Below are 24,059 nucleotides of genomic sequence, written 5' to 3' on the forward strand. Positions count from 1 at the left end.
AGGAAAGAGAAAGGAGCAGATAAAAAGGATACGAGAGTGGAGGGAGCGGAGCGGAGAGATGGGAGCGGAGAGATGGGAGCGGAGAGATGGGAGCGGAGAGAAGGGAGCGGAGAGAAGGGAGCGGAGAGAAGGGAGCGGAGAGAAGGGAGCGGAGAGAAGGGAGCGGAGAGAAGGGAGCGGAGAGATGGGAGCGGAGAGATGGGAGCGGAGAGATGGGAGCAGAGAGATGGGAGCAGAGAGATGGGAGCAGAGGAGAGAGCAGTGAGGATAGTGAAGAGAACATAGAGGATGGAGAAGAGAGCAGAGAGAATAGAAGACAGGAAAGGGAGCAGAGAGGACAGAGAACAAAGCGGACAGAAGTGATGAAAGAGAAAACGGAGCAGAGGGTAAAGAGGAGGGGTGAGAGAGGAAAGGGAAGAGGATGAGAGGAAAAAGAGAGTATGGAGGATAAAACAGAAAGCAGAGAGGAAATAAAAGGAGGAATGAGAGAAGGCAGCAAGGAAAGAAATGAGATGAGAGAGGAGGGAGATGAGAGGAGCGAGGAAGAAGAGAGAAGGGAGCTTGCAGAAGGGAGCTGAGAGGAAGTAATAGAGAGCAGAGAGGAAAGAGTAGAGAGCAGAGAGGAAGTAAGAGAGAGCAGAGAGGAAGTAATAGAGAGCAGAGAGGAAAGGGAAGAGAACAAAAAGGAAAAAGAAGAGAACTGAGGGGAAAGAGAAGAGAGCAGAGAGGAAAGCATAGAAAGCAGAAAGGTTTGAGAAGAGAAAAGAGAGCGAAGTGCAGGGAGCAAAGACAGAAGAAAGAGAGAAGTGGTGAAAAAGGAAAGAGAAAGGATCAGAGAGGAAAGTAAGGGTCACAGAGAGGAAAGACCAAGGAGCTGAAAATAAAGAGAACAAAGCAGACTGAAGAGAGCAGTTTTGAATGAGAAGGGAGGAGAGAGTGAAGAGAAGAGGGGAGAGAGTGAAGAGAAGAGGGGAGAGAGTGAAGAGAAGAGGGGAGAGAGTGAAGAGAAGAGGGGAGAGAGTGAAGAGAAGAGGGGAGAGAGTGAAGAGAAGGGGGAGAGAGTGAAGAGAAGGGGGAGAGAGTGAAGAGAAGGGGGAGAGAGTGAAGAGAAGGGGGAGAGAGTGAAGAGAAGGGGGAGAGAGTGAAGAGAAGGGGGAGAGAGTGAAGAGAAGGGGGAGAGAGTGAAGAGAAGGGGGAGAGAGTGAAGAGAAGGGGAGAGAGTGAAGAGAAACGGGAGAGAGTGAAGAGAAGGGGGAGAGAGTGAAGAGAAGGGGGAGAGAGTGAAGAGAAGGGGGAGAGAGTGAAGAGAAGGGGAGAGAGTGAAGAGAAGGGGGAGAGAGTGAAGAGAAGAGGGAGAGAGTGAAGAGAAGGGGGAGAGAGTGAAGAGAAGGGGAGAGAGTGAAGAGAAGGGGAGAGAGTGAAGAGAAGGGGGAGAGAGTGAAGAGAAGGGGGAGAGAGTGAAGAGAAGGGGTAGAGAGTGAAGAGAAGGGGTAGAGAGTGAAGAGAAGGGGGAGAGAGTGAAGAGAAGGGGGAGAGAGTGAATAGAAGGGGGAGAGAGTGAAGAGAAGGGGGAGAGAGTGAAGAGAAGGAACAGAGTGTTCAGGGAGGAAAGTTTACAAAAGTGAGCATAAAGAAAAGAGAAGAGAGCAGAGAGGAAAGAGTAGAGAGCTCAAAGCAAATAACGCAGCAGAGAGGAAAGTGAAGGGAACAGAGAGGAGAGAGAAGAGCTGGGAGGAAAGAGACAAGAGCAGAGTGAAAGAGAAGACTGCAAGGAGAGGGGCGCAGAGAGGAAAGAGAGGGGAGCAGAGAGGGAAGAGAGGGGAGCAGAGAGGGAAGAGAGGGGAGGGACAGAGAGGGAAGAGAGGGGAGCAGAGAGGGAAGAGAGGGGAGCAGAGAGGGAAGAGAAGTGAGCAGAGAGGGAAGAGAGGGAAGAGAAGTGAGCAGAGAGGGAAGAGAGTGAAGAGAAGTGAGCAGAGAGGGAAGAGAAGGGAGCAGAGAGGGAAGAGAAGGGAGCAGAGAGGGAAGAGAAGGGAGCAGAGAGGAAAGAGAAGGGAGCAGAGAGGGAAGAGAAGGGAGCAGAGAGGGAAGAGAAGGGAGCAGAGAGGGAAGAGAAGGAAGCAGAGAGGGAAGAGAAGGGAGCAGAGAGGAAAGCATAGAAAGCAGAAAGGTTTGAGAAGAGAAAAGAGAGCGAAGTGCAGGGAGCAAAGACAGAAGAAAGAGAGAAGTGGTGAAAAAGGAAAGAGAAAGGATCAGAGAGGAAAGTAAGGGTCACAGAGAGGAAAGACCAAGGAGCTGAAAATAAAGAGAACAAAGCAGACTGAAGAGAGCAGTTTTGAATGAGAAGGGAGGAGAGAGTGAAGAGAAGAGGGGAGAGAGTGAAGAGAAGAGGGGAGAGAGTGAAGAGAAGAGGGGAGAGAGTGAAGAGAAGGGGGAGAGAGTGAAGAGAAGGGGGAAGAGAGTGAAGAGAAGGGGGAGAGAGTGAAGAGAAGGGGGAGAGAGTGAAGAGAAGGGGGAGAGAGTGAAGAGAAGGGGGAGAGAGTGAAGAGAAGGGGGAGAGAGTGAAGAGAAGGGGGAGAGAGTGAAGAGAAGGGGGAGAGAGTGAAGAGAAGGGGGAGAGAGTGAAGAGAAGGGGGAGAGAGTGAAGAGAAGGGGAGAGAGTGAAGAGAAGGGGGAGAGAGTGAAGAGAAGGGGGAGAGAGTGAAGAGAAGGGGGAGAGAGTGAAGAGAAGGGGTAGAGAGTGAAGAGAAGGAACAGAGTGTTCAGGGAGGAAAGTTTACAAAAGTGAGCATAAAGAAAAGAGAAGAGAGCAGAGAGGAAAGAGTAGAGAGCTCAAAGCAAATAACGCAGCAGAGAGGAAAGTGAAGGGAACAGAGAAGAGAGAGAAGAGCTGGGAGGAAAGAGACAAGAGCAGAGTGAAAGAGAAGACTGCAAGGAGAGGGGCGCAGAGAGGAAAGAGAGGGGCGCAGAGAGGAAAGAGAGGGGCAGAGAGGGGTGCAGAGGGGCGCAGAGAGGGGCGCAGAGGGGCGCAGAGAGGGGTGCAGAGGGGCGCAGAGGGGAAAGAGAGGGGCGCAGAGGGGAAAGAGAGGGGCGCAGAGGGGAAAGAGAGGGGCGCAGAGGGGAAAGAGAGGGGCGCAGAGGGGAAAGAGAGGGGCGCAGAGGGGAAAGAGAGGGGCGCAGAGAGGAAAGAGAGGGGAGCAGAGAGGAAAGAGAGGGGAGCAGAGAGGGAAGAGAGGGGAGCAGAGAGGGAAGAGAGGGGAGGGACAGAGAGGGAAGAGAGGGGAGCAGAGAGGGAAGAGAGGGGAGCAGAGAGGAAAGAGAGGGGAGCAGAGAGGAAAGAGAGCGGAGCAGAGAGGAAAGAGAGGTGAGCAGAGAGGAAAGAGAGGGGAGCAGAGAGGAAAGAGAGGGGAGCAGAGAGGAAAGAGAGCGGAGCAGAGAGGAAAGAGAGGGGAGCAGAGAGGAAAGAGAGCGGAGCAGAGAGGAAAGAGAGGTGAGCAGAGAGGAAAGAGAGGGGAGCAGAGAGGAAAGAGAGGGGAGCATAGTGGAAAGAGAGCGGAGCAGAGAGGAAAGAGAGGGGAGCAGAGAGGAAAGAGAGGGGAGCAGAGAGGAAAGAGAGGGGAGCAGAGAGGGAAGAGAGGGGAGCAGAGAGGGAAGAGAGGGGAGGGACAGAGAGGGAAGAGAGGGGAGCAGAGAGGGAAGAGAGGGGAGCAGAGAGGGAAGAGAAGTGAGCAGAGAGGGAAGAGAGGGAAGAGAAGTGAGCAGAGAGGGAAGAGAGTGAAGAGAAGTGAGCAGAGAGGGAAGAGAAGGGAGCAGAGAGGGAAGAGAAGGGAGCAGAGAGGAAAGAGAAGGGAGCAGAGAGGAAAGAGAAGGGAGCAGAGAGGGAAGAGAAGGGAGCAGAGAGGGAAGAGAAGGAAGCAGAGAGGGAAGAGAAGGGAGCAGAGAGGGAAGAGAAGGGAGCAGAGAGGGAAGAGAAGGGAGCAGAGAGGGAAGAGAAGGGAGCAGAGAGGGAAGAGAAGGAAGCAGAGAGGGAAGAGAAGGGAGCAGAGAGGAAAGCATAGAAAGCAGAAAGGTTTGAGAAGAGAAAAGAGAGCGAAGTGCAGGGAGCAAAGACAGAAGAAAGAGAGAAGTGGTGAAAAAGGAAAGAGAAAGGATCAGAGAGGAAAGTAAGGGTCACAGAGAGGAAAGACCAAGGAGCTGAAAATAAAGAGAACAAAGCAGACTGAAGAGAGCAGTTTTGAATGAGAAGGGAGGAGAGAGTGAAGAGAAGAGGGGAGAGAGTGAAGAGAAGAGGGGAGAGAGTGAAGAGAAGAGGGGAGAGAGTGAAGAGAAGGGGGAGAGAGTGAAGAGAAGGGGGAAGAGAGTGAAGAGAAGGGGGAGAGAGTGAAGAGAAGGGGGAGAGAGTGAAGAGAAGGGGGAGAGAGTGAAGAGAAGGGGGAGAGAGTGAAGAGAAGGGGGAGAGAGTGAAGAGAAGGGGGAGAGAGTGAAGAGAAGGGGGAGAGAGTGAAGAGAAGGGGAGAGAGTGAAGAGAAGGGGGAGAGAGTGAAGAGAAGGGGGAGAGAGTGAAGAGAAGGGGGAGAGAGAGAAGAGAAGGGGTAGAGAGTGAAGAGAAGGAACAGAGTGTTCAGGGAGGAAAGTTTACAAAAGTGAGCATAAAGAAAAGAGAAGAGAGCAGAGAGGAAAGAGTAGAGAGCTCAAAGCAAATAACGCAGCAGAGAGGAAAGTGAAGGGAACAGAGAAGAGAGAGAAGAGCTGGGAGGAAAGAGACAAGAGCAGAGTGAAAGAGAAGACTGCAAGGAGAGGGGCGCAGAGAGGAAAGAGAGGGGCGCAGAGAGGAAAGAGAGGGGCAGAGAGGGGTGCAGAGGGGCGCAGAGAGGGGCGCAGAGGGGCGCAGAGAGGGGTGCAGAGGGGCGCAGAGGGGAAAGAGAGGGGCGCAGAGGGGAAAGAGAGGGGCGCAGAGGGGAAAGAGAGGGGCGCAGAGGGGAAAGAGAGGGGCGCAGAGGGGAAAGAGAGGGGCGCAGAGGGGAAAGAGAGGGGCGCAGAGAGGAAAGAGAGGGGAGCAGAGAGGAAAGAGAGGGGAGCAGAGAGGGAAGAGAGGGGAGCAGAGAGGGAAGAGAGGGGAGGGACAGAGAGGGAAGAGAGGGGAGCAGAGAGGGAAGAGAGGGGAGCAGAGAGGAAAGAGAGGGGAGCAGAGAGGAAAGAGAGCGGAGCAGAGAGGAAAGAGAGGTGAGCAGAGAGGAAAGAGAGGGGAGCAGAGAGGAAAGAGAGGGGAGCAGAGAGGAAAGAGAGCGGAGCAGAGAGGAAAGAGAGGGGAGCAGAGAGGAAAGAGAGCGGAGCAGAGAGGAAAGAGAGGTGAGCAGAGAGGAAAGAGAGGGGAGCAGAGAGGAAAGAGAGGGGAGCATAGTGGAAAGAGAGCGGAGCAGAGAGGAAAGAGAGGGGAGCAGAGAGGAAAGAGAGGGGAGCAGAGAGGAAAGAGAGGGGAGCAGAGAGGGAAGAGAGGGGAGCAGAGAGGGAAGAGAGGGGAGGGACAGAGAGGGAAGAGAGGGGAGCAGAGAGGGAAGAGAGGGGAGCAGAGAGGGAAGAGAAGTGAGCAGAGAGGGAAGAGAGGGAAGAGAAGTGAGCAGAGAGGGAAGAGAGTGAAGAGAAGTGAGCAGAGAGGGAAGAGAAGGGAGCAGAGAGGGAAGAGAAGGGAGCAGAGAGGGAAGAGAAGGGAGCAGAGAGGAAAGAGAAGGGAGCAGAGAGGAAAGAGAAGGGAGCAGAGAGGGAAGAGAAGGGAGCAGAGAGGGAAGAGAAGGAAGCAGAGAGGGAAGAGAAGGGAGCAGAGAGGGAAGAGAAGGGAGCAGAGAGGGAAGAGAAGGGAGCAGAGAGGGAAGAGAAGGGAGCAGAGAGGGAAGAGAAGGGAGCAGAGAGACAACAGCAGAGAGCTGAATGTGGGGGAAGAGGAAAAAGAAGAGTGGCAAGAGAAAAAAAGGACAACAGAGGGAAAAGAGAATAGATCAGAGAGGAAAGAAAATCTAGAAGAGAGGAAACAGAAGGGAGACGAGAGGAAACAGAAGGGAGAAGAGTGGTAAGGGAAGAGAGCAGACAAAAGGGAGCACAGTGGAAAGAGAAGAGAGCAGAGAGGCAAGAGTAGAGAGCTCAGAGCAAAGACAGCAGGAAAGAGAAGGGAGCAGAGAGGAGAGAGAAGAGAGCTGAGAGCAGAGAGGAAATACAAGGAAGCAGCAAGGAAAGAAACAAGAGCAGAAAGGAAGGAGAAGAGAGCAGATTGGAAAGAGAATAGTACGGAAAGAAGAGAGCAGTGGGAAAGAGTAGAGAGCAGACAGGAAAGAGTAGAGAGCAGAAATCAAGAGTAGAGAGCAGAAATCAAGAGTAGAGGGCTCAAACCAAGAGAGAAGCAGGAAAGAGAAGGAAGCAGAGAGGAGAGAGAAGAGTGAAGAGAGGAGAGAGAAGAGTGAAGAGATGAAAGAGAAGAATGAAGAGAGCTGAGAGGAAAGAGAAGCGAGCCGAGAGAAAAGAGCTTAGAGAAGGGAGCTGAGAAGAAAAAGGAACCAGAGAAGGATTGAAGACTGCAAAGAGGAGAAAGGGGCGCAGAGAGGGGGGAGAAAGGGGCGCAGAGAGGGGGGAGAAAGGGGCGCAGAGAGGGGGGAGAAAGGGGTGCAGAGAGGGGCGAGAAAGGGGCGCAGAGAGGGGCGAGAAAGGGGCGCAGAGAGGGGGAGAAAGGGGCAAGAAAGGGGCGCAGAGAGGGGGGAGAAAGGGGCGTAGAGAGGGGGGAGAAAGGGGCGCAGAGAGGGGGGAGAAAGGGGCGCAGAGAGGGGGAGAAAGGGGCGCAGAGAGGGGGGAGAAAGGGGCGCAGAGAGGGGGAGAAAGGGGCGCAGAGAGGGGGGAGAAAGGGGCGCAGAGAGGGGGGAGAAAGGGGCGCAGAGAGGGGGGAGAAAGGGGCGCAGAGAGGGGGGAGAAAGGGGCGCAGAGAGGGGGGAGAAAGGGGCGCAGAGTGGGGAGCGGCGGGCGCAGAGTGGGGAGCGGCGGGCGCAGAGTGGGCAGCGGCGGGCGGAGGGGGGGGCGGGGGGGGCGGGGGCGGGGGGGGCGGGGGGGGGCGAGGGGGGGCGGGGGGGGCGGGCGAGGGGGCGGGGGCGGGGGGCGAGGGTGGCGCAGGGGGGGGCGAGGGGGGGCGCGGGGGGGGGCGCGAGGGGGGCGAGGGGAGTGCGGGGAGGGGGGAGGAAAGAGAGGGGAGGGAAGAGAGGGGAGGGGGAAGACCGGAAAGAGAGGAAAGGGAACAGAAGAGATGGAGGAGGGAAGAGATGGAGGAGGGAAGAGAGGGACGAGGGAAGAGAGGGACGAGGGAAGAGAGGGACGAGGGAAGAGAGGGACGAGGGAAGAGAGGGACGAGGGTGGAGAGGAGAGGGTGGAGGGTAGATGGAAGAGGAAAGAGCAGAGAGCAGGCAGAAGAGGTCAGAGTGGACAGAGAAGAGAGCAGCAAGGAAAGAGAAGAGAGCAGAGAGTAAGGAGAAGAGAGAAGAGTGGAAAGTGTATTCAGCAGAGTGAAGAGAGCATGGAGAAGAGAGCAGGGAGGAAAGAGAATGATGCAGTAAGGAAAGAGAAGAAAGCAGGAAGGATAGCGCAGAGTTGAAATGAGAGGGAAGAGGAAAGAGAAGTTGGCCAAGGGGAAAGAAAAGACTGCAGATCAGAGATAAAATAAAAGCTTGAAGAGGGGAAAGTGAAGGGAGTAGGTAAGGGAAGACAGCAGACAGGAGGCACCAGGGAGGAAAGATGAGAAAGCAGAGATGACAGGTGAGTGCAGAGCGTAATGAGAGGGGAGCAGAGAGGGGAGCAGAGAGGGGAGCAGAGAGGGGAGCAGAGAGGGGAGCAGAGAGGGGAGCACAGAGGGGAAAGAGAGGGGAGCAGAGGTGAAACAGAAGAGAGCAGAGAGCAAAGAGAAGAGAGCATAGGGAAGCAAGGAGCAGAAAGGGAAGAGAAGACAGCAGAGAGGAAAGAAACGAGAGCAGTCAGGGAGGAGAAGAGATCAGAGAGGAAGGAGAGATGAGAGGAAAGAGTAGGGAGCTCAATGCAAAGACAGCAAAGAAAGAAAAGGGAGCAGAGAGCGGAGAGCTTGGTGGAAAGAGATGGGACAGATGAAACAGAAGACAGCAGAGCGTAAAAAGAGAGCAGAGGGAAAAGGCAACAGAAAGGAAAAAGAAAGCAGAGAGGAACGAAAATAGTGCAGAGAGGAAAGCGGGAAGAGATGAAAGGAGAGAGAAAAGAGAGGGAGAGGAAGAGAGGAAAGGGGAGATAGCAGAGAAAAAAGGGAAGCGAGCCGAGAGGAAAGAAACGAGCCGAGAGGAAAGGGAATAGAGCAGAGAGGAAAGGGAATAGAGCAGAGAGGAAAGGGAATAGAGCAGAGAGGAAAGAGAATAGAGCAGAGAGGAAAGAGAATAGAGCAGAGAGGAAAGAGAATAGAGCAGAGAGGAAAGAGAATAGAGCAGAGAGGAAAGAGAATAGAGCAGAGAGGAAGAGAAGAGAGAGGGAAGAGATGAAAGCAGAGTGCAAAGAGAGCAGAGAGGAAAGGGAAGAGAGCAGAAAGGAAAGGGAAGAGAGCAGAAAGGAAAGGGAAGAGAGCAGAAAGGATAGAGAATAGAGCAGAGAGGAAGAGAAGAGAGGAAAGGGAAGAGAGCAGTGAAGAAATTGAAGAGCAGAGAGGAAACAGGAGTTCAGAGAGGAAAAAGGAGAGGAAAGAGGTGAGATCAGAGAGGAAAGAGGTGAGAGCAGACAGGAAAGAGGAGGGTGTACAGAGGTAATGGAAGAGGGCAGACTGAAGAAAGGAAAGAGCAGAGAGAAGGCTGAAGAGAGCAGAGAGGAAAGAGAAGAGTGGAAAGAGAAGAGCGCATAGAGAAGAGAGCAGAGAGGAAGAAGAGAGCTAGGAGGAAAGAGAGGGATGCAGGAAGGAAAGAGACGAGTATAGAGTGAAGAGAGCGGAGAGGAAAGAGAAGGGAGCGGAGAGGAAAGAGAAGAGAGGAAAGAGAAGAGACAAGGAAGCAGCAATAAAAGAAATGAGAGCAAAGATAAGAGAGCAGCGAGGAAAGAGAATTGAGAAGGGAGCAGAGAGAAGGGAGCAGAGAGAAGGGAGCAGAGAGAAGGGAGCAGAGAGAAGGGAGCAGAGAGAAGGGAGCAGAGAGAAGGGAGCAGAGAGAAGGGAGCAGTGAGGATAGTGAAGAGAACATAGAGGATGGAGAAGAGAGCAGAGAGAATAGAGGACAGGAAAGGGAGCAGAGAGGACAGAGAACAAAGCGGACAGAAGCGATGAAAGAGAAAACGGAGCAGAGGGTAAAGAGGAGGGGTGAGAGAGGAAAGGGAAGAGGATGAGAGGAAAAAGAGAGTATGGAGGATAAAACAGAAAGCAGAGAGGAAATAAAAGGAGGAATGAGAGAAGGCAGCAAGGAAAGAAATGAGATGAGAGAGGAGGGAGATGAGAGGAGCGAGGAAGAAGAGAGAAGGGAGCTTGCAGAAGGGAGCTGAGAGGAAGTAATAGAGAGCAGAGAGGAAAGAGTAGAGAGCAGAGAGGAAGTAATATAGAGCAGAGAGGAAGTAATATAGAGCAGAGAGGAAGTAATAGAGAGCAGAGAGGAAGTAATAGAGAGCAGAGAGGAAGTAATAGAGAGCAGAGAGGAAGTAATAGAGAGAAGAGAGGAAGTAATAGAGAGCAGAGAGGAAGTAATAGAGAGCAGAGAGGAAAGAGAAGATAACAAAAAGGAAAAAGAAGAGAACTGAGGGGAAAGAGAAGAGAGCAGAGAGGAAAGAGTAGAGAGCAGAGAGGAAAGAGTAGAGAGCAGAGAGGAAAGAGTAGAGAGCAGAGAGGAAAGAGTAGAGAGCAGAGAGGAAAGAGTAGAGAGCAGAGAGGAAAGAGTAGAGAGCAGAGAGGAAAGAGTAGAGAGCAGAGAGGAAAGAGTAGAGAGCAGACAGGAAAGAGTAGAGAGCAGACAGGAAAGAGTAGAGAGCAGAGAGGAAAGAGTAGAGAGCAGAGAGGAAAGAGTAGAGAGCAGAGAGGAAGTAAGAGAGAGCAGAGAGGAAGTAAGAGAGAGCAGAGAGGAAGTAAGAGAGAGCAGAGAGGAAGTAAGAAAGAGCAAAGAGGAAGTAAGAGAGAGCAGAGAGGAAGTAAGAGAGAGCAGAGAGGAAGTAAGAGAGAGCAGAGAGGAAGTAATAGAGAGCAGAGAGGAAAGAGAAGAGAACAAAATGGAAAAAGAAGAGAACTGAGGGGAAAGAGAAGAGAGCAGAGAGGAAAGCATAGAAAGCAGAAAGGTTTGAGAAGAGAAAAGAGAACGAAGGGCAGGGAGCAAAGACAGAAGGGAAGAGAGAAAAGTGGTGAAAAAGGAAAGAGAAAGGATCAGAGAGGAAAGTAAGGGTCACAGAGAGGAAAGACCAAGGAGCTGAAAGTAAAGAGAACAACGCAGACTGAAGAGAGCAGTGATGAATGAGAAGGGAGGAGAGAGTGAAGAGAAGGGAGGAGAGAGTGAAGAGAAGGGGGAGAGAGTGAAGAGAAGGGGGAGAGAGTGAAGAGAAGGGGGAGAGAGTGAAGAGAAGGGGGAGAGAGTGAAGAGAAGGGAGCAGAGAGGGAAGAGAAGGGAGCAGAGAGGGAAGAGAAGGAAGCAGAGAGGGAAGAGAAGGGAGCAGAGAGGGAAGAGAAGGGAGCAGAGAGGGAAGAGAAGGGAGCAGAGAGGGAAGAGAAGGGAGCAGAGAGGGAAGAGAAGGGAGCAGAGAGACAACAGCAGAGAGCTGAATGTGGGGGAAGAGGAAAAAGAAGAGTGGCAAGAGAAAAAAAGGACAACAGAGGGAAAAGAGAATAGATCAGAGAGGAAAGAAAATCTAGAAGAGAGGAAACAGAAGGGAGACGAGAGGAAACAGAAGGGAGAAGAGTGGTAAGGGAAGAGAGCAGACAAAAGGGAGCACAGTGGAAAGAGAAGAGAGCAGAGAGGCAAGAGTAGAGAGCTCAGAGCAAAGACAGCAGGAAAGAGAAGGGAGCAGAGAGGAGAGAGAAGAGAGCTGAGAGCAGAGAGGAAATACAAGGAAGCAGCAAGGAAAGAAACAAGAGCAGAAAGGAAGGAGAAGAGAGCAGATTGGAAAGAGAATAGTACGGAAAGAAGAGAGCAGTGGGAAAGAGTAGAGAGCAGACAGGAAAGAGTAGAGAGCAGAAATCAAGAGTAGAGAGCAGAAATCAAGAGTAGAGGGCTCAAACCAAGAGAGAAGCAGGAAAGAGAAGGAAGCAGAGAGGAGAGAGAAGAGTGAAGAGAGGAGAGAGAAGAGTGAAGAGATGAAAGAGAAGAATGAAGAGAGCTGAGAGGAAAGAGAAGCGAGCCGAGAGAAAAGAGCTTAGAGAAGGGAGCTGAGAAGAAAAAGGAACCAGAGAAGGATTGAAGACTGCAAAGAGGAGAAAGGGGCGCAGAGAGGGGGGAGAAAGGGGCGCAGAGAGGGGGGAGAAAGGGGCGCAGAGAGGGGGGAGAAAGGGGTGCAGAGAGGGGCGAGAAAGGGGCGCAGAGAGGGGCGAGAAAGGGGCGCAGAGAGGGGGAGAAAGGGGCAAGAAAGGGGCGCAGAGAGGGGGGAGAAAGGGGCGTAGAGAGGGGGGAGAAAGGGGCGCAGAGAGGGGGGAGAAAGGGGCGCAGAGAGGGGGAGAAAGGGGCGCAGAGAGGGGGGAGAAAGGGGCGCAGAGAGGGGGAGAAAGGGGCGCAGAGAGGGGGGAGAAAGGGGCGCAGAGAGGGGGGAGAAAGGGGCGCAGAGAGGGGGGAGAAAGGGGCGCAGAGAGGGGGGAGAAAGGGGCGCAGAGAGGGGGGAGAAAGGGGCGCAGAGTGGGGAGCGGCGGGCGCAGAGTGGGGAGCGGCGGGCGCAGAGTGGGCAGCGGCGGGCGGAGGGGGGGGGCGGGGGGGGCGGGGGCGGGGGGGGCGGGGGGGGCGAGGGGGGGCGGGGGGGGCGGGCGAGGGGGCGGGGGCGGGGGGCGAGGGTGGCGCAGGGGGGGGCGAGGGGGGGCGCGGGGGGGGGCGCGAGGGGGGCGAGGGGAGTGCGGGGAGGGGGGAGGAAAGAGAGGGGAGGGAAGAGAGGGGAGGGGGAAGACCGGAAAGAGAGGAAAGGGAACAGAAGAGATGGAGGAGGGAAGAGATGGAGGAGGGAAGAGAGGGACGAGGGAAGAGAGGGACGAGGGAAGAGAGGGACGAGGGAAGAGAGGGACGAGGGAAGAGAGGGACGAGGGTGGAGAGGAGAGGGTGGAGGGTAGATGGAAGAGGAAAGAGCAGAGAGCAGGCAGAAGAGGTCAGAGTGGACAGAGAAGAGAGCAGCAAGGAAAGAGAAGAGAGCAGAGAGTAAGGAGAAGAGAGAAGAGTGGAAAGTGTATTCAGCAGAGTGAAGAGAGCATGGAGAAGAGAGCAGGGAGGAAAGAGAATGATGCAGTAAGGAAAGAGAAGAAAGCAGGAAGGATAGCGCAGAGTTGAAATGAGAGGGAAGAGGAAAGAGAAGTTGGCCAAGGGGAAAGAAAAGACTGCAGATCAGAGATAAAATAAAAGCTTGAAGAGGGGAAAGTGAAGGGAGTAGGTAAGGGAAGACAGCAGACAGGAGGCACCAGGGAGGAAAGATGAGAAAGCAGAGATGACAGGTGAGTGCAGAGCGTAATGAGAGGGGAGCAGAGAGGGGAGCAGAGAGGGGAGCAGAGAGGGGAGCAGAGAGGGGAGCAGAGAGGGGAGCACAGAGGGGAAAGAGAGGGGAGCAGAGGTGAAACAGAAGAGAGCAGAGAGCAAAGAGAAGAGAGCATAGGGAAGCAAGGAGCAGAAAGGGAAGAGAAGACAGCAGAGAGGAAAGAAACGAGAGCAGTCAGGGAGGAGAAGAGATCAGAGAGGAAGGAGAGATGAGAGGAAAGAGTAGGGAGCTCAATGCAAAGACAGCAAAGAAAGAAAAGGGAGCAGAGAGCGGAGAGCTTGGTGGAAAGAGATGGGACAGATGAAACAGAAGACAGCAGAGCGTAAAAAGAGAGCAGAGGGAAAAGGCAACAGAAAGGAAAAAGAAAGCAGAGAGGAACGAAAATAGTGCAGAGAGGAAAGCGGGAAGAGATGAAAGGAGAGAGAAAAGAGAGGGAGAGGAAGAGAGGAAAGGGGAGATAGCAGAGAAAAAAGGGAAGCGAGCCGAGAGGAAAGAAACGAGCCGAGAGGAAAGGGAATAGAGCAGAGAGGAAAGGGAATAGAGCAGAGAGGAAAGGGAATAGAGCAGAGAGGAAAGAGAATAGAGCAGAGAGGAAAGAGAATAGAGCAGAGAGGAAAGAGAATAGAGCAGAGAGGAAAGAGAATAGAGCAGAGAGGAAAGAGAATAGAGCAGAGAGGAAGAGAAGAGAGAGGGAAGAGATGAAAGCAGAGTGCAAAGAGAGCAGAGAGGAAAGGGAAGAGAGCAGAAAGGAAAGGGAAGAGAGCAGAAAGGAAAGGGAAGAGAGCAGAAAGGATAGAGAATAGAGCAGAGAGGAAGAGAAGAGAGGAAAGGGAAGAGAGCAGTGAAGAAATTGAAGAGCAGAGAGGAAACAGGAGTTCAGAGAGGAAAAAGGAGAGGAAAGAGGTGAGATCAGAGAGGAAAGAGGTGAGAGCAGACAGGAAAGAGGAGGGTGTACAGAGGTAATGGAAGAGGGCAGACTGAAGAAAGGAAAGAGCAGAGAGAAGGCTGAAGAGAGCAGAGAGGAAAGAGAAGAGTGGAAAGAGAAGAGCGCATAGAGAAGAGAGCAGAGAGGAAGAAGAGAGCTAGGAGGAAAGAGAGGGATGCAGGAAGGAAAGAGACGAGTATAGAGTGAAGAGAGCGGAGAGGAAAGAGAAGGGAGCGGAGAGGAAAGAGAAGAGAGGAAAGAGAAGAGACAAGGAAGCAGCAATAAAAGAAATGAGAGCAAAGATAAGAGAGCAGCGAGGAAAGAGAATTGAGAAGGGAGCAGAGAGAAGGGAGCAGAGAGAAGGGAGCAGAGAGAAGGGAGCAGAGAGAAGGGAGCAGAGAGAAGGGAGCAGAGAGAAGGGAGCAGAGAGAAGGGAGCAGTGAGGATAGTGAAGAGAACATAGAGGATGGAGAAGAGAGCAGAGAGAATAGAGGACAGGAAAGGGAGCAGAGAGGACAGAGAACAAAGCGGACAGAAGCGATGAAAGAGAAAACGGAGCAGAGGGTAAAGAGGAGGGGTGAGAGAGGAAAGGGAAGAGGATGAGAGGAAAAAGAGAGTATGGAGGATAAAACAGAAAGCAGAGAGGAAATAAAAGGAGGAATGAGAGAAGGCAGCAAGGAAAGAAATGAGATGAGAGAGGAGGGAGATGAGAGGAGCGAGGAAGAAGAGAGAAGGGAGCTTGCAGAAGGGAGCTGAGAGGAAGTAATAGAGAGCAGAGAGGAAAGAGTAGAGAGCAGAGAGGAAGTAATATAGAGCAGAGAGGAAGTAATATAGAGCAGAGAGGAAGTAATAGAGAGCAGAGAGGAAGTAATAGAGAGCAGAGAGGAAGTAATAGAGAGCAGAGAGGAAGTAATAGAGAGAAGAGAGGAAGTAATAGAGAGCAGAGAGGAAGTAATAGAGAGCAGAGAGGAAAGAGAAGATAACAAAAAGGAAAAAGAAGAGAACTGAGGGGAAAGAGAAGAGAGCAGAGAGGAAAGAGTAGAGAGCAGAGAGGAAAGAGTAGAGAGCAGAGAGGAAAGAGTAGAGAGCAGAGAGGAAAGAGTAGAGAGCAGAGAGGAAAGAGTAGAGAGCAGAGAGGAAAGAGTAGAGAGCAGAGAGGAAAGAGTAGAGAGCAGAGAGGAAAGAGTAGAGAGCAGACAGGAAAGAGTAGAGAGCAGACAGGAAAGAGTAGAGAGCAGAGAGGAAAGAGTAGAGAGCAGAGAGGAAAGAGTAGAGAGCAGAGAGGAAGTAAGAGAGAGCAGAGAGGAAGTAAGAGAGAGCAGAGAGGAAGTAAGAGAGAGCAGAGAGGAAGTAAGAAAGAGCAAAGAGGAAGTAAGAGAGAGCAGAGAGGAAGTAAGAGAGAGCAGAGAGGAAGTAAGAGAGAGCAGAGAGGAAGTAATAGAGAGCAGAGAGGAAAGAGAAGAGAACAAAATGGAAAAAGAAGAGAACTGAGGGGAAAGAGAAGAGAGCAGAGAGGAAAGCATAGAAAGCAGAAAGGTTTGAGAAGAGAAAAGAGAACGAAGGGCAGGGAGCAAAGACAGAAGGGAAGAGAGAAAAGTGGTGAAAAAGGAAAGAGAAAGGATCAGAGAGGAAAGTAAGGGTCACAGAGAGGAAAGACCAAGGAGCTGAAAGTAAAGAGAACAACGCAGACTGAAGAGAGCAGTGATGAATGAGAAGGGAGGAGAGAGTGAAGAGAAGGGAGGAGAGAGTGAAGAGAAGGGGGAGAGAGTGAAGAGAAGGGGGAGAGAGTGAAGAGAAGGGGGAGAGAGTGAAGAGAAGGGGGAGAGAGTGAAGAGAAGGGGGAGAGAGTGAAGAGAAGGGGGAGAGAGTGAAGAGAAGGGGGAGAGAGTGAAGAGAAGGGGGAGAGAGTGAAGAGAAGGGGGAGAGAGTGAAGAGAAGGCGGAGAGAGTGAAGAGAAGGGGGAGAGAGTGAAGAGAAGGGGGAGAGAGTGAAGAGAAGGGGAAGAGAGGAAAGAGAAGGGGGAGAGAGTGAAGAGAAGGGGAAGAGAGGAAAGAGAAGGGAGCAGAGTGTTCAGGGAGGAAAGTTTACAAAAGTGAGCATAGAGGAAAGAGTAGAGAGCAGACAGGAAAGAGTAGAGAGCAGAGAGGAAAGAGTAGAGAGCAGAGAGGAAAGAGTAGAGAGCAGAGAGGAAAGAGTAGAGAGCAGAGAGGAAAGAGTGGAGAGCAGAGAGGAAGTAAGAGAGAGCAGAGAGGAAGTAAGAGAGAGCAGAGAGGAAGTAAGAGAGAGCAGAGAGGAAGTAAGAGAGAGCAGAGAGGAAGTAATAGAGAGCAGAGAGGAAGTAAGAGAGAGCAGAGAGGAAGTAAGAAAGAGCAAAGAGGAAGTAAGAGAGAGCAGAGAGGAAGTAAGAGAGAGCAGAGAGGAAGTAAGAGAGAGCAGAGAGGAAGTAAGAGAGAGCAGAGAGGAAGTAATAGAGAGCAGAGAGGAAAGAGAAGAGAACAAAATGGAAAAAGAAGAGAACTGAGGGGAAAGAGAAGAGAGCAGAGAGGAAAGCATAGAAAGCAGAAAGGTTTGAGAAGAGAAAAGAGAGCGAAGGGCAGGGAGCAAAGACAGAAGGGAAGAGAGAAAAGTGGTGAAAAAGGAAAGAGAAAGGATCAGAGAGGAAAGTAAAGGTCACAGAGAGGAAAGACCAAGGAGCTGAAAGTAAAGAGAACAACGCAGACTGAAGAGAGCAGTGATGAATGAGAAGGGAGGAGAGAGTGAAGAGAAGGGAGGAGAGAGTGAAGAGAAGGAGGAGAGAGTGAAGAGAAGGGGGAGAGAGTGAAGAGAAGGGGGAGAGAGTGAAGAGAAGGGGGAGAGAGTGAAGAGAAGGGGGAGAGAGTGAAGAGAAGGGGGAGAGAGTGAAGAGAAGGGGGAGAGAGTGAAGAGAAGGGGGAGAGAGTGAAGAGAAGGGGGAGAGAGTGAAGAGAAGGGGGAGAGAGTGAAGAGAAGGGGGAGAGAGTGAAGAGAAGGGGAAGAGAGGAAAGAGAAGGGGGAGAGAGTGAAGAGAAGGGGAAGAGAGGAAAGAGAAGGGAGCAGAGTGTTCAGGGAGGAAAGTTTACAAAAGTGAGCATAGAGGAAAGAGTAGAGAGCAGACAGGAAAGAGTAGAGAGCAGAGAGGAAAGAGTAGAGAACAGAGAGGAAAGAGTAGAGAGCAGAGAGGAAAGAGTAGAGAGCAGAGAGGAAAGAGTAGAGAGCAGAGAGGAAAGAGTAGAGAGCAGAGAGGAAAGAGTAGAGAGCAGAGAGGAAAGAGTAGAGAGCAGAGAGGAAAGAGTAGAGAGCAGAGAGGAAGTAAGAGAGAGCAGAGAGGAAGTAAGAGAGAGCAGAGAGGAAGTAAGAGAGAGCAGAGAGGAAGTAAGAGAGAGCAGAGAGGAAGTAATAGAGAGCAGAGAGGAAGTAAGAGAGAGCAGAGAGGAAGTAAGAGAGAGCAGAGAGGAAAGAGAAGAGAACAAAATGGAAAAAGAAGAGAACTGAGGGGAAAGAGAAGAGAGCAGAGAGGAAAGCATAGAAAGCAGAAAGGTTTGAGAAGAGAAAAGAGAGCGAAGGGCAGGGAGCAAAGACAGAAGGGAAGAGAGAAAAGTGGTGAAAAAGGAAAGAGAAAGGATCAGAGAGGAAAGTAAAGGTCACAGAGAGGAAAGACCAAGGAGCTGAAAGTAAAGAGAACAACGCAGACTGAAGAGAGCAGTGATGAATGAGAAGGGAGGAGAGAGTGAAGAGAAGGGGGAGAGAGTGAAGAGAAGGGGGAGAGAGTGAAGAGAAGGGGGAGAGAGTGAAGAGAAGGGGGAGAGAGTGAAGAGAAGGGGGAGAGAGTGAAGAGAAGGGGAAGAGAGGAAAGAGAAGGGGGAGAGAGTGAAGAGAAGGGGAAGAGAGGAAAGAGAAGGGAGCAGAGTGTTCAGGGAGGAAAGTTTACAAAAGTGAGCATAGAGGAAAGAGTAGAGAGCAGACAGGAAAGAGTAGAGAGCAGACAGGAAAGAGTAGAGAGCAGAGAGGAAAGAGTCGAGAGCAGAGAGGAAAGAGTAGAGAGCAGAGAGGAAAGAGTAGAGAGCAGAGAGGAAAGAGTGGAGAGCAGAGAGGAAGTAAGAGAGAGCAGAGAGGAAGTAAGAGAGAGCAGAGAGGAAGTAAGAGAGAGCAGAGAGGAAGTAAGAGAGAGCAGAGAGGAAGTAAGAGAGAACAGAGAGGAAGTAAGAGAGAGCAGAGAGGAAGTAATAGAGAGCAGAGAGGAAAGAGAAGAGAACAAAATGGAAAAAGAAGAGAACTGAGGGGAAAGAGAAGAGAGCAGAGAGGAAAGCATAGAAAGCAGAAAGGTTTGAGAAGAGAAAAGAGAGCGAAGGGCAGGGAGCAAAGACAGAAGGGAAGAGAGAAAAGTGGTGAAAAAGGAAAGAGAAAGGATCAGAGAGGAAAGTAAAGGTCACAGAGAGGAAAGACCAAGGAGCTGAAAGTAAAGAGAACAACGCAGACTGAAGAGAGCAGTGATGAATGAGAAGGGAGGAGAGAGTGAAGAGAAGGGGGAGAGAGTGAAGAGAAGGGGGAGAGAGTGAAGAGAAGGGGGAGAGAGTGAAGAGAAGGGGGAGAGAGTGAAGAGAAGGGGAAGAGAGGAAAGAGAAGGGGGAGAGAGTGAAGAGAAGGGGAAGAGAGGAAAGAGAAGGGAGCAGAGTGTTCAGGGAGGAAAGTTTACAAAAGTGAGCATAGAGGAAAGAGAAGAGAGCAGAGAGGAAAGAGTAGAGAGCTCAAAGCAAATAACGCAGCAGAGAGGAAAGTGAAGGGAACAGAGGAGAGAGAAGAGAGCTGGGAGGAAAGAGACAAGAGCAGAGTGAAAGAGAAGACTGCAAGGAGCCAAGAGAAGAGAGCAGAGAGACGGGAGCAGAGAGGGAAGAGAAGGGAGCAGAGAGACAACAGCAGAGAGCTGAATGTGGGGGAAGAGGAAAAAGAAGAGAGGCAAGAGAAAAGAAAGGACAACAGAGGGAAAAGAGAAGAGATCAGAGAGGAAAGAAAATCTAGAAGAGAGGAAACAGAAGGGAAAAGAATGGTCAGGGAAGAGAGCAGACAAAAGGGAGCACAGTGGAAAGAGAAGAGAGCAGAGAGGCAAGAGTAGAGAGCTCAGAGCAAAGACAGCAGGAAAGAGAAGGGAGCAGAGAGGAGAGAGACGGGAGCAGAGAGGAAAGAGAAGAGAGCTGAGAGCAGAGAGGAAATAGAAGAAAGCAGACAGGAAATACAAGGAAGCAGCAAGGAAAGAAACAAGAGCAGAAAGGAAGGAGAAGAGAGCAGATTGGAAAGAGAATAGTACGGAAAGAAGAGAGCAGTGGGAAAGCAAGGAGAGCAGACAGGAAAGAGTAGAGAGCAGAAATCAAGAGTAGAGAGCAGAAATCAAGAGTAGAAGGCTCAAACCAAGACAGAAGCAGGAAAGAGAAGGGAGCAGAGAGGAGAGAGAAGCGAGCCGAGAGAAAAGAGCGTAGAGAAGGGAGCTGAGAAGATAAAGGAACCAGAGAAGGATTGAAGACTGCAAAGAGGAAAAAGGGGCACAGAGAGGGGGGAGAGACGGGCGCAGAGAGGGGGGAAGAGAGGGGGGGGAGAGAGGGGGGGGGAGAGAGGGGGGGGAGAGAGGGGGGGGGAGAGAGAGGGGGAAGAGAGGGGGGAGAGAGGGGGGAGAGAGGGGGGGAGAGACGGGCGCAGAGAGGGGGGGAGAGAGAGTGGGGGAGAGACGGGCGCAGAGAGGGTGGGAGAGACGGGCGCAGAGAGGGGGGAGAGAGGGACGCAGAGAGGGGGGAGGGACGGGCGCAGAGAGGGGGGAGCGACGGGCGCAGAGAGGGGGGAGGGACGGGCGCAGAGAGGGGGGAGCGACGGGCGCAGAGAGGGGGGAGCGACGGGCGCAGAGAGGGGGGAGCGACGGGCGCAGAGAGGGGGGAGCGACGGGCGCAGAGAGGGGGGAGCGACGGGCGCAGAGAGGGGGGAGCGACGGGCGCAGAGAGGGGGGAGCGACGGGCGCAGAGAGGGGGGAGCGACGGGCGCAGAGAGGGGAGAGACGGGAGCAGAGAGGGGAGAGACGGGCGCAGAGAGGGGAGAGACGGGCGCAGAGAGGGGAGAGACGGGCGCAGAGAGGGGAGAGACGGGCGCAGAGAGGGGAGAGACGGGCGCAGAGAGGGGAGAGACGGGCGCAGAGAGGGGAGAGATGGGCGCAGAGAGGGGAGGGATGAGAGGGGAGGGGGAAGACAGGAAAGAGAGGAAAGGGAACAGAAAAGATGGAGGAGGGAAGAGGGTGGAGAGGAGAGGGTGGAGGGGAGATGGAAGACGAAAGAGCAGAGAGCAGGCAGAAGAGGTCAGAGTGGACAGAGATGAGAGCAGCAAGGAAAGAGAAGAGAGCAGAAAAGAAACAGAAGAGAGCGAGAGGAAAGCGGAATGCAGAAGCGGGAGAGGAGCCAGAGACTAAACAGAAGAAAGCAGACAAGTAAGCAGCAAGGAAAGAAACGAGAGCAGAGAGTAAGGAGAAGAGAGAAGAGTGGATAGTGTATTAAGCAGAGTGAAGAGAGCATGGAGAAGAGAGAAGAGAGCAGGGAGGAAAGAGAATGATGCAGTAAGGAAAGAGAAGAAAGCAGGAAGGATAGGGCAGAGAGTTGAAATGAGAGGGAAGAGGAAAGAGAAACTTCTCTAGCCTAGGGGAAAGAAAAGACTGCAGGAGATCAGAGATAAAATAAAAGCTCGAAGAGGGGAAAGTGAAGGGAGTAGGTAAGGGAAGACAGCAGACAGGAGGCACCAGGGAGGAAAGAGAAGGGACCAGAGAGGAAAGAGAGGGGAGCAGAGAGGAAAGAGAGGGGAGCAGAGAGGAAAGAGAGGGGAGCAGAGAGGAAAGAGAGGGGAGCAGAGAGGAAAGAGAGGGGAGCAGAGAGCAAAGAGAAGAGAGCATAGGGAAGCAAGGAGCAGAAAGGGAAGAGGAGACAGCAGAGAGGAAAGAGAAGAGAGCAGACAGGAAATAGAAGAAAGCAGCAAGGAAAGAAACGAGAGCAGTGAGGGAGGAGAAGAGAGCAGAGAGGAAGGAGAGATGAGAGGAAAGAGTAGGGAGCTCAATGTAAAGACAGCAAAGTAGAAAGAGAAGGGAGCAGAGAGCAGAGATTGGAGAGCTTGGTGGAAAGAGATGGGACAGATGAAACAGAAGACAGCAGAGCGTAAAAAGAGAGCAGAGGGAAAAGGGAACAGAAAGGAAAAAGAAAGCAGAGAGGAACGAAAATAGAGCAGAGAGGAAAGCGGGAAGAGATGAAAGGAGAGAGAAAAGAGAGGGAGAGGAAGAGAGGAAAGGGGAGATAGCAGAGAAGAAAGGGAAGAGAGCAGAGAGGAAAGAGAATAGAACCAATGTTTACTTTAGCTACCCTCTTCCTTTTTATATACTTGTAGAAGCTTTTACTGTCAGTTTTTATATTTTTTGCTAGTTTACTCTCATAATTTATTTTCTCCCTCTTTATTATTCTTTTAGTCATCCTTTGCTGATTTTTAAAGTTTCCCAATCTTCGGGCTTACCAGTAATCTTTGCCATGTTGTATGCTTTTTCTTTTAACCTGATACCATCCTTGACTTCCTCAGTTAGCCATGGTTGGTTCACCCTTTTTGTGGAGTCTTTCCTCCTCACAGGGATATATTTTTGTTGCGAGTCATAAAATATCTTTCTAAATGTTTGCCACTGCTTATCCACCATCATACCATCTAATCTGTTTACCCAGTCCACTTTAGCCAATTCCGCCCTCATTCCTTTATAATTGCCCTTATTTAAGTTTAATACAGTAGTTTCAGACCCAAGATCCTCGCTCTCAAACTGGATGTGAAATTCTATCATGTTCTGATCACTGCTTCCCAAGGGATCCTTTACTTTGAGATCATTAATTAATCCTGTTTCGTTACCCATTACCAGATCCAAAATGGCCTGTTCCCTGGTTGGTTCCCTGACGTTTTGGTCTAAGAAACAGTCCCTAATACATTCTTTGAACTCCTCCTCGGGGCTATTTTTGCCAATTTGATTTGTCCAATCTATGTGAAAGTTAAAATCGCCCATAGTTATTGCATTACCTTTTTTACAAGCCCCCCCTTATTCCCTGATTAATATTTTGCCCCACAGTGTAGCTACTGTTAGGGAGCTATATACTACTCCCACCAGTGATTTCTTTCCCTTGCTATTTCAGAGAGGAAAGAGAAAGGAGCAGAGAGGTAATGGAAGAGAGCAGTCAGAAGAGAGGAAAGAGCAGAGAGCAGGCTGAAGAGAGCAGAGAGGAAAGGGAAGAGAGTGTAGAAAAGAGAGCAGAGAGAGGAGCAGAAAAGTAAGCAGAGAGGAGAATGGAAAAGCGAGAGAAAGGAGGAAAGAGAAGAGAAATGAGAATAAAATCAAGGGAGCAGCGAGGAAAGAGCGGAGAGGAGAGAGGAAAGAGAATTGAGCTTAGAGAAGGGAGAAGAGAGCAGGGAAGAAATATGAGAGATGAGATGAAAGCTAAGAGCAGACAGGAAAAAGAGAGAAGAGAAGAGAGGGCAGTGATGAAATCAGAGATAGGAGAGGGAAGACAGCAGAGAGGAAAAGGAAAAGAGCAGAAGGGAAAGAGACGGGAGCAGAGAGGAAGACAAGAAGGCAGTGAGGAAAGAGAAGGACAGGGAAGCGAGCAGAGATGACAGGTGAGCACAGAGCAGAAAGAGAAGAGCATAGAAGAGAGCAGAAAGAAAAGAGAGAAAAGTGGAAAGAGGAGAGAGCATAGTGGAAAGAGAAGAGAGCAGAGAGGAAATAGAAGAAAATAGACAAGGAAGCAGCAAGGAAAGAAATGAGAGCAGAGAGCTGAATGAGAGGGAAGAGAAGTTGGCCAAGAGGAAAGAAAGGTCTAGACAGAGTCGATAGAGTGAAACTGTTCCCATTGGCAGAAGGGTCAAGGGCCAGAGGACATAGATTTAAGGTGATTGGCAAAAAAAATCAAAGGTGACATGAGGAAAATCTTTTTTACACAGCGAGTGGTTAGGATCTGGAATGCACTGCCCGAGGGGGTGGTGGAGGCAGATTCAATCATGGCCTTCAAAAGGGAACTGGATAAGTACTTGAAAGGAAAAAATTTGCAGGGCTACTGGGATAGGGCGGGGGAGTGTGACTAGCTGGATTGCTCTTGCATAGAGCTGGTGTGGATTCGATAGGCCGAATGGCCTCCTTCCGTGAAGTAACCTTTCTATGAAGAGAGTTGAGCGCGAAGCGCAACGAGGGCAGAACGCGGAGCGCAACGAGATGGGAGCAGAGAGGAATGGGAAGAGAGCAGGGAGGGAAGACAAAAAAGTAGTGAGGAAAGAGCAGCGATGACTGGTGAGCGCAGAGAACAGAGAGGAAAGAGGAGTTCAGGGAGGAAGTGTTTCAGGACTTGAGTTAATACTGTGGGGCCCTGTGATTTCTGCCGGCACCATCGGTCGCTCAATAATTAGAACCTTTAGCCACTCACCATATATAAATAAAATTATATATATATATAATATATATAGAGACCTCACTAAGAGAAATGTTTTCACACAATTATTAGAGCAGGGAATGCTTTAGCTGAAGTGGCTACAGATAAGACAGATTTAAAAGGGAATCGGAGAATTTTTTATTTTTTTTTTATTCGTTCACGGGATGTGGGCGTCGCTGGCAAGGCTGGCATTTATTGCCCATCCCTAATTGCCCTCGAGAAGGTGGTGGTGAGCCGCCTTCTTGAACCGCTGCAGTCCGTGTGGTGACGGTTCTCCCACAGTGCTGTTAGGAAGGGAGTTCCAGGATTTTGACCCAGCGACAATGAAGGAACGGCGATATATTTCCAAGTCGGGATGGTGTGTGACTTGGAGGGGAACGTGCAGGTGGTGTTGTTCCCATGCGCCTGCTGCCCTTGTCCTTCTAGGTGGTAGAGGTCGCGGGTTTGGGAGGTGCTGTCGAAGAAGCCTTGGCGAGTTGCTGCAGTGCATCCTGTGGATGGTGCACACTGCAGCCACAGTGCGCCGGTGGTGAAGGGAGTGAATGTTTAGGGTGGTGGATGGGGTGCCAATCAAGCGGGCTGCTTTATCTTGGATGGTGTCGAGCTTCTTGAGTGTTGTTGGAGCTGCACTCATCCAGGCAAGTGGAGAGTATTCCATCACACTCCTGACTTGTGCCTTGTAGATGGTGGAAAGGCTTTGGGGAGTCAGGAGGTGAGTCACTCGCCGCAGAATACCCAGCCTCTGACCTGCTCTCGTAGCCACAGTATTTATATGGCTGGTCCAGTTAAGTTTCTGGTCAATGGTGACCCCCAGGATGTTGATGGTGGGGGATTCGGCGATGGTAATGCCGTTGAATGTCAAGGGGAGGTGGTTAGACTCTCTCTTGTTGGAGATTGTCATTGCCTGGCACTTATCTGGCGCGAATGTTACTTGCCACTTATCAGCCCAAGCCTGGATGTTGTCCAGGTCTTGCTGCATGCAGGCT

The 24,059-nt window shown here is 51.4% G+C and overlaps 2 protein-coding genes and 1 pseudogene across 2 annotated transcripts; all 3 read left to right on the forward strand.

The window, feature by feature from the left end:
* The window catches only part of LOC137311249 (trichohyalin-like), a 40,869-nt pseudogene extending 31,113 nt beyond the window's left edge, over window positions 1-9,756 (forward strand).
* A 2,859-nt stretch (window positions 9,757-12,615) lies between these two features.
* LOC137311250 (octapeptide-repeat protein T2-like) lies at window positions 12,616-13,646 on the forward strand. Its single transcript, XM_067978569.1, has 3 exons — window positions 12,616-12,622; window positions 13,017-13,163; window positions 13,467-13,646. The coding sequence occupies exons 1-3, from the start codon at window positions 12,616-12,618 to the stop codon at window positions 13,568-13,570; spliced, it is 258 nt and encodes an 85-aa protein (XP_067834670.1). The 3' UTR covers window positions 13,571-13,646.
* LOC137311251 (uncharacterized) lies at window positions 13,626-18,716 on the forward strand. Its single transcript, XM_067978570.1, has 3 exons — window positions 13,626-13,696; window positions 13,791-13,901; window positions 18,314-18,716. Exons 1-3 carry the CDS (start codon window positions 13,626-13,628, stop codon window positions 18,714-18,716), a joined length of 585 nt encoding a protein of 194 aa, XP_067834671.1.
* Window positions 18,717-24,059: the final 5,343 nt, after the last annotated feature.

The sequence above is a fragment of the Heptranchias perlo genome, unplaced genomic scaffold (genome assembly GCF_035084215.1).
Source record: "Heptranchias perlo isolate sHepPer1 unplaced genomic scaffold, sHepPer1.hap1 HAP1_SCAFFOLD_318, whole genome shotgun sequence".
In the NCBI taxonomy this organism is placed as follows: Eukaryota; Metazoa; Chordata; class Chondrichthyes; order Hexanchiformes; family Hexanchidae; genus Heptranchias; species Heptranchias perlo.

What these genes read in the sequence shown, in the direction of transcription:
- LOC137311250 (XM_067978569.1), top strand. An exon ending in AGCCGAGAGGAAAGAAACGA is followed by an intron (nt 13,164 to 13,466) that starts GCCGAGAGGAAA and finishes GATAGAGAATAG; the next exon opens with AGCAGAGAGGAAGAGAAGAG.
- LOC137311251 (XM_067978570.1), top strand. Translation starts at nt 13,626, where the DNA reads ATGGAAGAGGGCAGACTGAAGAAAGGAAAGAGCAGAGAGAAGGCTGAA. An exon ending in AGCAGAGAGGAAAGAGAAGA is followed by an intron (nt 13,697 to 13,790) that starts GTGGAAAGAGAA and finishes AGACGAGTATAG; the next exon opens with AGTGAAGAGAGCGGAGAGGA. An exon ending in AGAGCAAAGATAAGAGAGCA is followed by an intron (nt 13,902 to 18,313) that starts GCGAGGAAAGAG and finishes AAGTGAGCATAG; the next exon opens with AGGAAAGAGAAGAGAGCAGA.